Source organism: Sceloporus occidentalis, unplaced genomic scaffold (genome assembly GCF_023333645.1).
Source record: "Sceloporus occidentalis isolate IW3139 unplaced genomic scaffold, rSceOcc1.0.p SCAF_46, whole genome shotgun sequence".
Classification (NCBI taxonomy): domain Eukaryota; kingdom Metazoa; phylum Chordata; class Lepidosauria; order Squamata; family Phrynosomatidae; genus Sceloporus; species Sceloporus occidentalis.
This window is the reverse complement of record NW_028317026.1, coordinates 5,381,059-5,397,234: the sequence shown is the minus strand read 5'-3', so window position 1 is coordinate 5,397,234 and position 16,176 is coordinate 5,381,059. Positions and strand designations below refer to the sequence as shown.

General features: G+C 35.4%; 1 protein-coding gene across 1 annotated transcript in view; it reads left to right on the top strand.

The window, feature by feature from the left end:
- The window catches only part of LOC149289367 (cGMP-specific 3',5'-cyclic phosphodiesterase-like), a 54,639-nt gene that overhangs the window by 25,141 nt on the left and 13,322 nt on the right, over positions 1-16,176 (top strand). The window contains exons 4-11 of the mRNA XM_089490756.1: positions 5,386-5,457; positions 6,669-6,758; positions 7,187-7,324; positions 8,137-8,204; positions 11,676-11,784; positions 12,745-12,829; positions 15,061-15,236; positions 15,873-15,932. Coding sequence (XP_089346882.1) covers positions 5,386-5,457; positions 6,669-6,758; positions 7,187-7,324; positions 8,137-8,204; positions 11,676-11,784; positions 12,745-12,829; positions 15,061-15,236; positions 15,873-15,932 — 798 coding nt within the window. The remainder of the gene's footprint in view (positions 1-5,385; positions 5,458-6,668; positions 6,759-7,186; positions 7,325-8,136; positions 8,205-11,675; positions 11,785-12,744; positions 12,830-15,060; positions 15,237-15,872; positions 15,933-16,176) is intronic.

The following is a 16,176-nucleotide window of genomic DNA, read 5'->3' as shown; positions in this document are numbered from 1 at the left end:
ATGCCCTAGTGCTTAATTCCATTTTTACTATGTTTGTTCAATCATGATTCCCCTTTTTTGGACCATGCACAAACTCTGTATTTTTTAGGACAGATAGGGTGTTTATTTAATACAGTTTTATATATGTATAGAGTATTTAGAATGAGTAATTCACAATTAGTGGGGTTTTTTCCCCCAATTTGCTTAGGTTAGGTGCTGCCATTGAAAGAAACTCCTATTTATGTTTAGTACAATAATACCGCAAATGCAGTTTTTTATATTTTAGAGAGTCAAAATGCTCCCTTACATACTAAGCTATTTTTTTAGTTTGGGTAGCAAAAGCTGTTTATTTTAGATTCTAGTGGGAAGGGCATCTTTTTTTACATTGTTTTATATTTCTTAGGTTTTCTTCAGTTTCTTATTTTTATATATTTATGAATTTTTCTAGAAATCTCTTGATGATGATGTTGTGGGGATATAACTGGTGTCCATACATATTTTTCATATATTTCCATATATTTTTAAATTTTTTACTATTTTTAAAAATATTTTTGTTTCTATTTAAGAGTGAGAACCTGTTTTTCTTTGTTCTCATTTGATCCCCACTACAACCGATCAAATATAACTTTTTAGCGCTGCAATTCTGATTGCAGTACCTGAAATCAGCCAGCAGGAGGTCAACAGTGAACTGGATCAGGAGTTCAGACACTCACCAGGATTGACGTGTAACAGACGCTTGCACCAAGCACTATTACACTTCAACTGTCAAGGTAAAGCCATCAATGCTGGCTCCTGCAGACACGGGAGACTCCAGGCAGACATATATACATATACTATTATGTCCTATGGTCATTTTGGGCCAAGTGCCTTTAGATGTAATAATCAAGTTGTTGTTTTTTCTCCTCTTTTGCTAAGTTAATGTCCCCATTTGGTGTAAAGGATGACAGGAAGTGATCTTAAGGGAAAAAAACAAAGTAATGAGCTGGTTCTACCACCTTTTGACACAAACATGCTAATAACAAAAAGAAAAACTATATAAAGTTTTAATTATATCATAAACTGTGAATGTGGCCCTTTATAAAATGGATAAAAACCAGGATATATGACTGGCATGTATCTGGTCTTGATTTTAGCTGCTATTTATTTGGTGGTTACCATCAGACAAGATCTCAAGTGAATTAGCTGTCATGAGTCATGGTACTTAATAAATGTGATGCATGTTGAGGTCAGTTACTTGTTGACCACTATGGCTTGTCTTACTTAGACAGTTAATAGAGAGCAAACTGGTCATGGTGCTGGCTGGCTTTCCAGTTCAACATTGTAATTTACATAAGTTCATGTCAGGCAAAAACCACATCAGCAAGGGGGAATTTAGTTCTCCGAAATTGAAAATATGCCTGTTATGAGGACAATCTATTAAAAAAATTGTAGAAATATGTTATGATTTAAGAGTTTTTGTATGTTATTACTATTTTTTAAAAACAACATAACACCACAATGTACTAAGTATTATATTTAAAGTACGGTATATATATATATATATATATATATATATATATATATATATATATATAATGAAAAACAGTTCAATGAACTCCTCTGGTAGGTTTATCCAAGATTTTTTTATTTGATTTAATAAGTAGGAACTACAAGCTGTTCCACTCATCTATCCTACTTATATTCCAGTGTCTAGAAGATTAGTTTGAACTAATTGCTCCTCAAGAGTAGACACTAAAGAGTATTTAGAAAATGGACAATAATGATTTAATAGCTGATGGCTGTTCTTTACAAAATTAATTAAGCATAATCTGCTTCCCAATAATGAATGCATTACGGAATGCTGACTTTGGCATGAATTTTGGACTAAAGCAATATTTTTTCTGTTAGGCAAACTAGGAAAAGGGGGATTCCCATGCTGTAAAATGAAACCTTCATCTCCATTTGGGTGAAGGTATTGGCCTACACTTTCTATCTTAAGATAATGTGCCAGAATTGTAAATGAGGTGTCAGACTGATCTTTTGAAGAAAATATAAATTTTTTCCTAAATCCTACAGTTTTAATAAACCCGTAGAATAAGCAATATGTATGTATTAGAATTATTATTACCTTATTATCATACCTGGTAACTTTCTGAAAGAGCTGATCTTGAGGCTTTTGAAATATAAACATTTGAATAGCCCAACATAAATATTCTTCATAGTGACCCGCCAAATGTGTTACCCAAATGTCTCTAATACCAGTCCTTATGGAAACTATGACTTTTTAATATTTAAAGATGCACTTTATTGAGTCACCTGCATTCATGCAGGGATATCAACTGTAACATACTGGTAGCAAAAGCACCAACTGGGAGTTTTATATGTGACCCCCAACAGTGTAGAATAGGAAGAAGTCAGCTCCAGACTGTGTGACCCTGATAATTTGCTCCTTCACCCTGAGACCTTGAGATTGGGGCAAAATCTTCACCCTGAGATTTTCCAGGCATGCTTATCATACTGTAAACATCTAAGTACATTTAAGTAAATCTTTTTATAAATATAATAATTCAAAAGTTTAATTACCCACTTTAGGGAAGACCTGGGAATTATTGTGTTTTTCATCCAAGAATTATCATCCTAAGGAAGAAAAAACTGTTTTCCAACAAATAGTTAAAAAATAAAATTCGAATTAATGATTCAATAGATCACAGCAAGGTAGCTCCTTTGTTACGCAGAAAAATCTAACCCAGAATCCAGTCAATTACAGGTTCTTCAAGAATGTGTGGACAGGAAAACTTCATAGTAAAACTGAACCATTATTTGCTATTAAAATTATATTTGCATTCCCTCAGGTTTTAAATGACAAAGAGTCCAACTTAATCCCTTCTAAGTAAATATATATGTTGATCCAGTAGAAGGCGACAAAAAATATTGAAAAGTACAGTATATGATGAGCATTCATTCCTGTTGAACCTGGTTCCCAACCAAAACCATTGGAAGTAGAGCTTGAAAACCAAACGCACACTGAAGTCATTGGAGGACTAACACATGACAAGCAGCTCTAACCTACGTTCAATGCAAATGCAGTGAAGGTGGCACCAACTCCTCACAAGTATCTAAAATGTCACTTTAGTAAATAGAGTACTATAACCAACATAGGGCTTTTTTCCTATTTATACAAATATGACGAAGAGCAAGGGCTTGGGTATTCAGAAGGTGAATCTTAATCCAGCTCCTATGTAGCTTGTCAAGCCAAGCCTGGCACATCCACCTCTAGTAGTGCCATACAAATATCTTATCTGGCTGTGGATCTACATTTGGAAAAACAAAAATGTAATCAGTGGTCATCTATCTGACAGCAAGTGCAATGACGGTTCTTCTCTTAATTCCCAGCATGGGTCAAACCTGACTTGCTATACATATCTTACTTAATACACAGTTGGCTAATAAGGGACATATTCAGTGTAACCATGTATTTAATGAATAACAGGCTGTCCAGGCCCACTAGGACAGAATGGCTTAAGAGCATTGTGGAATGCTGTGAGATCCATATTTTTGCACAGTGATCAGTGTTAAAGCAGATGCATCCTGTGCAGTCACAATGTGAGCTTTTAAAGACTCCTAAGGGAAAGACTTGGGATGATTACATTTTAGAAAAGAAAAAAAAAAATGTTACAGAAAAGAGGATAATCAAATGTCATAAAATGATGGGAAATGCTTAGCACTAACCGCCACATTTTCAGAAGAAAAACAAATCTGAATCATTTTAGACAATTGTGAAGGAGGGAGGCATTGCATTAAGTGATATTCATGGATTCCATGCCATCTATTACAAATCACATCTTGCATTTTTCTCCTAGGTTTAGGTAAAACCTCTGGGTGTGTATGTTGAATTAAGCAAACCCTTAATCCCCTGGGGATAAATATAAGTGTGTAAGGTTCTTTCATTTTTTTAAAACTACACTTACCCTTCTATGTGCTCAGGGCCGTACTGGAGATTAAAATTGGCCCTGAGAGACATTGAGAGAAAGCGTGGGAGAGGGTGAGTAAAAATGTGCAAGGGCATGAGTAAGAGAGTGAGATTAGGTGACAGTGTGAGTAAGAGTACTTGGGTAAGAGTGATTGAGAGTGTGGGAGAGTGAAAGTGAGAGTGTGTGTGTGTTTTACATTTTTAAGTAGGGGGTGCCAAGTATACATAACTGGAAACTTCCTGGCTCTAGAGCCCCCACTTGCAGGTTGTGAGTAGGAGGCTCTGCTGATGTTGTGGGCAGTCCTGCTAATGTAGCAAGACACACACTTCGGTTGGAAGGGAAGTGAACGTGGAGTTGGAGCTTGGTGCAATGCCACTGCTGTGACCAGGAGTCTCCTGACAAAATTCATAGAATTCCCAGTTACGCAAATATAGGATCCGCCCCGAGTGCCAAATACTCTAGGTCTAGATCAAATATTTATTTGTTGTTTAACGCTTTTTATTTCTTTGGTTTCTTTAGTTTTGACTTACTTTCCACGTTTGGTAATCCAGCTATTTTGCAGGCATAATGAACAAATTAAATATAATCTGAGTTCTAGATCTCTGGCGAGGTTACAATAACCAAGAATCTTTTCGTTAATGAGTTATGTTTTAAGAAAATTCTCCTGAACTTTCTGTGTTGTCAGTCTATGTTTGACATTTAATATACTTCATGTAATATTGTTGGATTTCACAGTATTTAGGTATTTCAAAGTTCTCTATCAAATGATCTAAAGGAGAAAGTTGTTTAAAAAATGTGTTGGATAGTACTATTTGTTTTGTTTAAAAAGAACATTAACTGAGCTCCCTGGTATTTTGTTTAAATAAACCTTAGTGGAACTGCCATTTTATTCTTCCTTCAAAAAGTTTAATGACAAAATAAATTAATATTTTTTCAAATTCTTTCATTTTCTATGGCAATAACTTATCTGTGTTTGATTGTATGTCACATGATAATTAAGCATTTCCTGGGGAAAAAAAACATGTTATTCATGATTAAACTATTAATTCTGTGAAGAGTCTGGACATTTAAGTACTTGGAAGATGATCGGTGGAACAGCACCTTATACCATGTCTTCAACCATCTTGGACACATGATGACCTTATGGGAGTTATGTGTTCTCGGCAAAGATCATTTACCTGTCCAAGGAGTGAACAGCTGTTCAGCCATTGAGAGACTTTCCATTTTTGTATTTTTGTGGCAACAGTAGCCAACTGGTATCTCTCCAGCTTTGTTGAATTGCAAGTAAATCATGAGATTGGCAGTTGAACAACAGCTGAAGATACCTCTTGTACTTTAAATAGCGGCCAACTCTCACCACACACTAAGCTTAGCAGAGGATTTTAAGTATAAGCTGAACGTGTACATTTTATGACATTTTGACCAGTTATTTAATTAAAATAATTTATCAAATCAGGTGGTTGGTGTGGCCCAAGCAATCAACAAGAAATCAGGAACAAATGGAACATTTACAGAGCAAGATGAGAAGGTAACTCAAGAAAAATGTTCTCCTGTTCTTCTAATATCAATTTTATTTGTGATAGTGATCTATATGTGGAAATGAAAAAGAGTAACAATTTGTCTCAGGTATGCTATGACCCGTTTTAATGAATAGTAGTCATATACAGCCTATCTTTTGAGGGTGGATGCTAGGAGGCTTCCTGACCACTACCACAATGGGTGAATTAGTAATTAGTGAAATAGTAATTAACTCAAAGGCCCTAAATCTTTTACCTCCTAGTAAAGAAATAAACAATCAACGTAGGTATACGGGATATTATTACAGAATAAAGAACCAGATCTTTTTTTTTTATATGATCTGGTTTGACATGCACCGGTACCACACAAGCAACGTCTCATAGAACATATGCTTCCAGGCACACATTCCTGTATCTATTTACTGACACCATGAAAGCTGCAGGAATACTTTTATATTGATTCAAAAGAATGACACTGACAGGGCCCACTAGGTTTATCAATGTTAACCTCATTCCATTATGTTCTCGATGACCAGCTACCTATCTTAATTGTTACAGTCACAAAATATTTACATAGCTACAAAAACAAAGTAAAAACAAACATCCAATCAATTAATTTTAGCAATTATTTTCAGGCTTTTAAAGTAACTAACAAAAGGGTTTGGGGGTGAGACTTAACATGGTTACATACTGATATACCTTTGTCAAAGATAGACGTGAAGTTGGAGAGGGCTTTTTCTGATGGGTGAGTTTTATCCGTTTATTTTAAGTAGATCTGACAAGCTTATACATTTTTCAGCCAAAGTAGCTAACAAAACCTATATTATGGTGTTTTGTGACTGAAAAACCTATATATTGCAAATCTGCGCTGTTTGAAAACATTTCATCTTAATTTACTGTTCTCAGGATTAGCATGATTTCATTTTTTGTTTAATCTGGGTCTAACAACCAAAACTGTGGGATAGGGGAAAGGTGTGAGATGTATCAGAAGAGGAAAGCAATGTAGATCTTGCTACCACTCATGTCCACTCAACTTAACTGTCCTTGGGTAGAACACTCATTTTCTTTTAACCCAAAATATCTCAAAAACATTTTGATGACTAAAAAGGAAGACTGTATTTTCAATACATCCATTTATTAATGCTTTGGTTGCAGCGTTTACATTGTATACATTTTTTAGAGTTTAGCAGTACGGTTAAATTTTTTGTTTGTTTGCTTCTAGGATTTTTCTGCTTACCTTGCATTCTGTGGGATCGTTATGCACAATGCGCAACTGTATGAGACGTCGCTGCTTGAGAATAGGAGAAACCAGGTACGGGAAGACTCAGAAATTCTGCTGTGGATCCCGAGTTCCCTAAACTGTCCACTTAACCGTTCTCAATAGGCCATCACCCGTGACAACGGTGAAGCTAAAAGAGGAGACCAGCAACTACAATGGTTTATCCAGTGGGAGAAGGGATAGGATAATTGAGGGAATTGGTTTGTAAGTTAGTTGAGGAGATGAAATGGCTTTGTTAGGAAATAATGGCAAAATATGGTGAAAATGAGAGAAAGGAGAGATCACACATATAAGGGAGGAGACAGATTGTATAATTTGGAAGCAGGCAACATATAGAATTCCGAGACTCATGGGAACATCTGTATACCGTATGTTTGTAAATGGCTATTTTTACTTTGGTCCTAGCTAAAAATGAAGAAACGCGAGCTGTTTTTATAAACGTATTCATGTTTTCAATCTAGGTACTTCTAGACCTTGCAACCTTAATATTTGAAGAGCAACAGTCACTGGAGGTTATCTTAAAGAAAATAGCTGCAACAATTCTGTCGTTCATGCAGGCCCGGAGATGCACCATCTTCATAGTGGATGAAGAGTGCCCTGTGAGTAAAGAGTAAGGTGTTTTTTATAATACAAAATTTTACCCAAGACCTGTATACCCTATTGGCGATTGATAACATGTTTCTTTGCATCTGAACATACTGCCAAGCACAGTATGGTCTCAGCTACATGACACAGTTATTTTGATTGGGGGCTGTTATTTTTGTGTCTTTCTTCAGTTGTATTTTTATAAATAATGAGAAAATATATTTCGTTTCAAATTATTATTTATCATAGAATAGAAGCATTGTAAACATTTAAGTCTTTTTCCCTGTATTCCTGAAAATTTCTCTTTGAGCGACCCCTTTAAACAGGGTGCTTTAGTAAAATTTAGCCCTGTATGTTAAGAAGAAATAGAAATAAAAATATTTGTAATAAAATTGCATTTAAAAGTGTATTACTATTTCTTCTGCTGGGCATATTGCGTCAAGCAGCATTTCCCTAATTGGCTGCACTTTTATCTGTGTAATATGTTTGCTATCTGGTGCAGAAAACTACAAGTAAGAGAAGGAGATACAATTCCCAAATGTTGGTGGAAATGTGGATATCTCGACACTACATGGTGTGTTAAAAATGTTAACATGACCTATGGGGACTTTTTATGCTCCACTGTTTCTTAATCTTTTTATTTTTAAGTGACAGTGTCGTTTTAACATTATTTGCAACTTAACAGCCTTAAACTATAACTGTTTTTAGGCATTTTTGACATTATAGTTGGAGTCACTTGTCAGAAAGACAGATTATCCCAAAATAAATTTTTATTTTTTTTATGTGACACATTATAATGAACTAATAAAAATATAACATTTCGTAGGACACCTTTTCCAGTGTTTTCCATATGGAGTCTGATGAACTGAATGAAGCTGCCGATGCAGTGAAAAGGTAATTTCAAACTAAATATTGGGGGATAATGGGGAAAAAAATAATACGTGTATAAAAATTACACACATTTAATTGCATACCGTGCTCATAAGGTAGAGAACTCACCTAGGTATCATGCAGCATAGTTATCATCTGTTTTAGCTTTTGCGATCTGCTACAAACCCAATTTAGCGAGATTGCTTTTTAATGTTGTTATGATGATCATTCATTTTTATAGCATAGAGACGCCACGTTTTTATAACACCAAACAGTTCAGAGTCCTTTTGTATTACTAAGTGAGAATTAGCAAATCTTGATCCGGGTTGGAAAGCAATTGATCAATTTACTGGGTATATCAGACAGCGGATCTCTCCAACATAATTATTGTAAAAACTTAAAATACACGAAATCCACTCATTCATAGCTAACATTTCCATGGAACTAGGATCTTTTGTTGTTCCATTTGAAATTACGGTGCCGATCAAAAACTCCCCATGACTCTCAAATGCTGGCATAACATCATTGGAAGTAGCTGAATTAAGTAAACTAAACAGAATAGTTGTACCTCAGCATTACGTTTATTAAGCTTCACATTTTGCTGTAAACAATAGAATAATAATAATAATAATAATAATAATACCAAAAAGGTAATCAGGAATAGAATGGCAATTCATCTTTGACAACTATTCTCTGAAAAAAGGACGGATCATATAGAAACTTTAATCCAACCATTTTATGCAATCAAAACCGAAATTTATATTGTGTCCTTTTTCAGACATTATAGTCCTGATAGCATTACATTGACAGCATAAGCGTTATTAATGAGGCATTGTTTTCCTGTACTCAGAGTATAGCTATTTAACTAACTCTCAAGTTTGTGCAGTGTAATACATAGCATTTTTGTAAACTACGTGGCCCATCTCTTGATAACATTTGAAAGCTTTCCATTTGGGATAATTCAATACATTATGCTTCCCAGGAGTCTATAGGCAGGACGGTGGAGGTCTGTAGTCCAGATGCTCTCACTAATGCTATGTGGTGTTCTTTACCCCATGCAATATGCCAGAGAATGAGCTAATGATGCTTTAACTAGTTTATTGCTTAGCACATTAGCTTGATCTCCGTTAATTGTATTTATCTCCAGTTGGTTCAACACGGTTATTAAAGAAAAAAAATACTCTTGTTTTGGTTTATCTGTAAAAAAAAAAAAATGTTTGCCTGGGAAGGAAATTCCAATCAAAAATAGATGGTGTCTGCAATAGAAATTTGATCTTGAAAAGCTTGACATTTGCGCTGTCGGAAATGAACTATTACTGGCCCCCCTGTAGTGTTTCACTATAGTATTTGCCTGCAGCTGCCTCTGTTTACTCCCGAAGGCCATCGATTTGCATCTGATTTCCATTGCAAAAAATGATCACTAAAATGATAAAAAAATTATTAGTGAAACACCAGCAATTGCATTTCTTAACAACGGTACTTAACAACTCCATAAAAAAAGAGTATTGCAACATAATAAACAGCCTATACTATATAGATGTTTCTAAAAAAGAATTTACCGCGTTGAAAACATAAACCTTTAGTTTTGGCGTAAACGTTTTATTCCAGGCAATATATAATTACAATTTTGAGGAAGAATCAGTAGTAGAATTTGAAAATGTAAGCTATTATATTCAAGCCTTGTTGGACTTAACCACTGCATATGGAAAGTCCTTGCATGGGAGGACCAAAATATGGAAGGAGAGAAGTCGTTTTAGCTTGTTCATGCTCAGGGTTGGTTGTTGTGTTCTAGTGTTCTAGAAGAACAATGTTCCTGCCACCTCACTCTTCCTCGCTAAGATTGGAAAGATGCTGATATCTCCTACTAGCACTACAGGACGCTGCTTAGTTTGCCTGTATGGTTGAACTGGCCCTGCTCAAGTTCTTTCTCTTCTGACAAGTCATGTCAATCCCACTGATCCATCTGTGTTCTTAATAATAAATATTGTGTTGTTTTATAACACAGACCACATAATGGGAATTCCAAGCCGACTAGTGAAAACTGAGCATGTCATATTGGCCGCCTTTATATCTGTGACTAGTTAACTCCGTTAACTAGTCCTGACGGGTAGTGAAGAGACCAACATAAAACTGCCCAAAGAGATACGTATGTCTGACAGTGGCAGTCTCTACCTAAATAAACCGCATGAATTACCTTTTCCTAAACTACTCGGGGACCAATGTATATTGATGTATGATGTGTATTATAGAGAATTTAAGTTAACGGTTTACTAGGATTTCATCATAACCAGCACTGAAATTATTAAAAAGCCCAGGCGTGGAGAGTTTTTCTGAAACTGAGCAGTTGTCAACAATTATTGGTTATTCAAATAGGATTTGTAGCTATTCAGTAGAGATGTTCTTAAAATTGCTCGATAAGCACTCTACAGAATTGCAGAGCAAGCTATTTAGGTCAGCACAGCTCTCTCTTGTGAATGCTTTACAGCATCCGGGAGGTGCTTTTCAATGGAAATACGCAGGTGCTTTCTACCCTGATGATCTGTGTAATTGTATCTGTGGGGACCATGTTTTGTTCTGTTTCATAATTAGAGTATGTGGAAATAGAGAGAATTAAGCTTTCTTTCACTTATTTGAACTGCAATTGTTAACTAAAAGTAAAAAAAAAATATATAATAACCATTAATCCCTATATCAGCTATCTATATTATGTATGTTGTAAACAGATTTTAGGAGTTACACGTGTCCTTATATGCCTATAGCTTAATGGATGAAAGATATCTTAAAGCTGCTGAATGTGAACCCACCATTACTTAATATCTGGCAATGTACTTGAGTTCTCTGGGCACATTTCTGTAGACGTCACCTGTCGCAGTTGGGACTCTTTTTACGGATTAGAAAAGTTTCACTATGTGCCCACAAAACTTTACCTATAGCTAGCCATAAAAAAATAGATAGTACACACCAAATTTGGGGTACTTTGACGTAGTGGTGGATACCTCCCATAGGCATAACCGGCTCAGTGTATGTATAAAACTGCTTAAGTAGTTTTCCCATTGTTGAGTTCAGTAAGGAACCCAGTGGCGTCTGTACCATCAGCATGGACACCTGTGAAACACACTAAGGTATTCATTTAAGCATAAGGGGGCAGTTTAGAGTACAATTAGATTGTAAGCTCATGAGTGGAGCCCTCAAAAGCCCACTATTCCTGCCAGGAGCTTTGTATAAAAATACCATAAGGCTAAATGGAAAGCTCACGGGCAGGGTTCTCAACTCCTGATGTGTCTGCATGTATTAATGTAAATGTGTCATATATGTGTTAACTGTCCCATTTAAGTTGCACAGCACTGCGTAATTTGTTGACGCTTAATAAATAATATAATAAAGGGTTTCTTACAGACACAATGTACAGAGGTACAGTAAAGGTAGGGGAATTCAGTTAAACTAATACAAAGAAATGGTTGATATGTCAAATGTATGTTTATGTTTCTGTTACAGGAAGTATGATGTTTGCAAAATTAATTACATGTATGCTCAGTATGTGGCAACCACGATGGAACCGCTTAATATCCCTGACATCTCTAGGGACAAACGGTTTTCATGGAGCGTAAGTAATTATCATTTATATATAGAATAAAGACATTCTCTGATTTTATTTTAAAGTTGTATACTTAAATTTAAAGTTAAAGAAAACAAATCAGTAATTTTCTTCTTTTCTTTTTTGACATTAGTATACTGAGAAATGATCCTTGTAAGGGTTAATGTCCCTTTTTGCCATGTTAATATGTGCGCACACACGTCTACTACTAGTGCAGCTAACAGGTAGAACTTAAGATGCCGTTTTACCACAACTCCAATGTCAGGGCTCAAGTTTAAAGAGAAAAGGGTTATTCTTCACAGTAAGGGCTGTAAAGCTGTGGAATGCACTGCCTATTTAAGTTGAGACCACAGGTACCGTTTATGCTTTTAATGCTAAAATTACTATTACTGCAGGGATGTTTTTGTTGACTGTATCAACATTTAGCAATTTTTCGTTCAAGTAATTTAAAATATTTGATCTTGCTGAGAGCATCCGGTTCTGTCAGTTATTCAAGCTGAACAAATATTTACAACTCACTGCTACTAGTCGGAGAAAAACAGTTCCCTTTATTACATTAATAGTTAAAGTATTGCAATAACTTCATAGTTCTTAGTTTATTTTAATCGTGTTTCAAAACTTTTTGGGGGCTTTTTATATTATATTTAATCATTCCTCAATCAATGGAGAATAGCATCTACTTTGGGGATATATATCAAGGCACACTTTGAGCAAATATAAGATAAAGTGCTAAATTTGGAGAAATCACTATTAGGAACCAAGTGACTTCTGTGGCTAATTACTGCACATTTAAGTCGCGAATTGCTACAGTTTTTCATTAATAAATGTGGCCGCCAACAAAGCAACTTATATTATGGCCGTGTGTTGTTGTGTTCGCTGCTGTCCAATCTGTGAATTTCAGGCTAAACTTTATCACTTGCTTTGCAAGTAAAAAATGTATTTACTATTGTATTTTTTTTTTCCCAACAGAATGGAAGTGAAGAAACTCCCCACGTCGACACAAAGAGCCTACTTTGTACCCCCATTAAGAATGGAAAGAAGAATAAAGTAATAGGTATTTGTTGCGTGTCTTCATTTTAGAAAAGTTAATGCAAGTGATTGGCATTCAAAAAACAATATTTTGTGCTCACACTGACCTGAACATATGAGTTACTAAAGTGCTGTGAAATCGTGCTAAAAACAGGACAATGCTCTGCTCAAAAGATTAATGACTCAATCCTATAATCCGTTAAGTGCTCATAATGTATTTTATCCAAGAAATTGGCCATCATCAAGCAGCTAAAATACTAAGGCCTAGGGTATTATCTTTAGTTATTCACATATTAGCACATATTCTCAGCAAATAACCAGTATGTAGTATTTATACACTGTTTCTGACACTGAAACATACAAAGGAGTGTTCCTATATATAATACTATGTGGATAAAATTCTTTATTTCCAAACAGGCAGTTTTCATATACCAGTTATTGGCAAATATTTGATGGATTTTGTTGCCACACTGGTCTAGGCAACTAAACGCTTTTTTTATTTTTTTTTAGTTTTTTTTTTTGGAATCAAACATTGGTTACATCCAGAGCACTGAATATAAGTCCGTACAAAAAAAAGCAGTTCATAGGTACCGAAAAAATATTTTTACGCTACTTTTTCAGACACAACATGGCTGCTGGATGTAGCTGCTTTGCTTTTAGTGTAGTAATAAACAGTAATAGGCACACGTTTGGAGTGACCTTTCTCCCACTGTTTTGAAGACAGTCATTGAAAACCTGGATTTACACTCCAAATAAAAGATGTTGCGTCATTTTACTGCCTATAAAAATCAGGAAGTAAAACTAAAGAAGGAGACCATTCTAGCTGGGGCCTATATTTATTCGTCATAATACAAAGGTGTTTACAGTTCCTCTTCTTCTGCTCTCCATTCCATTGGAACATTTATGTAAATATGTTGCCTGGTGTGTGCTAGTCCTTCCCAAGAAATGTTGTGGTAGCCGTGCCCTCAGAAAGATAAAAGCTCATTTTAAGATTTGCGGGCTTTTTTTTTTCTGTGGAATTATCTGGGGTTAAAACAAATGTTTGAAATGAAATCGGCGATCTGTTAATCAAAGTGTTTATGTACCTGTGAATTCCTGGAAGCGAAAATACACAGAATTATACAGTGATGTATAATAATAAGTCCACCTCCCCTACTTCTTCTATTTTTGCTTATTTGTCAAATTTATATATTTCAGATCATGCAACTAATTTTAATATTAGACAGACACTGTGAGTAAACACAAAAATGCAGCCTTTAATGAAGGTAAAGCGTTAATCAAAACCTATATCACCCATGTGAAAAAGTTATTCTCTCCCCAACCCTAATAACTGGTTTAGATACAGGGTTTAGATTTTCGGGATGGTGAGCGGTGCGTTTTTACCTTTCCTATGCTGAGCTCAATGAAATGGAGCACTTCTGGTAGCGCGGTCCATCTGTACAACGGACCGCTCTGTTCTCCTCATTCTTAGTTAGAGGATACATCATGAATTAAAGGCCATATTGTATTCTAGCCCCATACTTCAATGTCTTTTAAAGCCCCCCCCTTAAGTCATGATGGACTCTCTAACTAAGGTGAAGAGTGATGACCAAAATATAAGGATGTGGCCTATAATCAGTACAGTAATATGATAAACAGTCAATGTGTTTGCCTACAAGGTTGGGATAAACAGAGCTGGTACACATGCAAATAATTAATATACAGCTGTCTGGAAACATATTTTGTGAATAATGGAACCATGAAACAAAAAAAATCATTTCTTTTAAAACTCATCTTTACTGTGATGCTAGAAATAAAATAAATGGTGAGAGTTCACTTTAAATTGCCAATCTCAGCCTTCCCACCTCCATACTTGACTAAAAGATAGCTAGCCAAGGGCAATTTTAAGGCAAGACAGGAGGCTTCATATTTGCATTATCTTCCTTTACTGTCACCATAGCAGCAAAGATAAAGGTAGAACAGATCATAACCAATCAAAGAAAAGATAACACAATATAGCATAATTAGCACCAGCTGCTGGTTAAGAGGTTACTGGTAACCCCTTGCCCTTACAGGCTTCAGATGGGTACATCTAACCAACTAAGTATATATACTAAGTACCATTTTGGAAAGCTGTACACAGATGTTTGTCTTTTTATCTTTCCTGTAGAAATTGTCTTCCAGAAGAAAAAAAAAAGAATTTTCTTTGAGTTTATCAAGCCACATTAATTCTGTGTTCAAGTAATAATTCTGTCTCTGGCGATATGTTTGTCTTAGGCGTTTGCCAACTTATAAACAAAGTGGATGAGAACTCAAGCAAAATAAAGGCTTTCAACAGAAATGATGAGCAGTTTCTAGAAGCCTTTGCCATATTCTGCGGCTTGGGAATTCAGAATACCCAGATGTATGAGGTTGTGGAACGTGCAATGGCCAAACAGATGGTGACATTAGAGGTGAGTCCACAGTGAAGGCATTGGTTGTTGGCTGTTTCACATCTTGTCTCGTCATTAACTAATTATTGTCAGAAATAACAAGTATGGGAAGTTCCACTTCCCCACTTAACATGACGTGAGCTGTTATGCCATGCACATCTGTTTCAAAATGTATTATATATTATGTTCAGGATCTCCGTATGTTAACAGAAAATCACATCAGCTAGTAAATAATATAATAAGCACAGTAGATCGCTACTCGGCAGGGAGTGACATTAGTATTGAAGCAACCTCTTGGAAGGATTTTTTTCAAAGATACAGAATGGTAATTGATGGCTCTGATTTTAAATAACTACCAATATTTAACCTTTTCATCATTTACCACTTATAAATTGGCCTGTTTAGTTTTAGATTACTACTTAAACTACTTTTTTACTATGGGTCCACTATTCATAATTAGTTTTATAGATAGACCCCTTTGTCAACCCTTTGACTCTTAACGGATTAAACTGTACAAATCTCGTAAAAAAGAAAGTACTGCTGTAGATTGGTTTCAGTGCTAAAACGAGTCTGTTCTAACTTCAGAGGGGTAGGGAAATGTATCTTTCAAAAAGCGTGTTATGTCGTACCTGATGATGATCAATCTGTTTTCTGTAGATCCTTTCATATCATGCATCTGCTGCTGAAGAAGAAACAATGGAGCTGCAGGTAACAGCGGTAAAAGCAACTTTTTTCCTTTTTACATAATATTTCATAGTAGCTATTATTTTTGGAGGATTTAAGTAGTGTGAAAAACAAATCTCCCTCCCATTAGTCATAAACAGACTCTTAATTCTCTTTTGTAAGGCTACATTGGGGGTTATATTTTAGTGATGAAGATATCATATCTTATTTGCAGGACAGAAGTAGTTAAGTGCTGAAAAATAGAAAAGAAAACGTACCCTGTCTGCCTATTCATCTG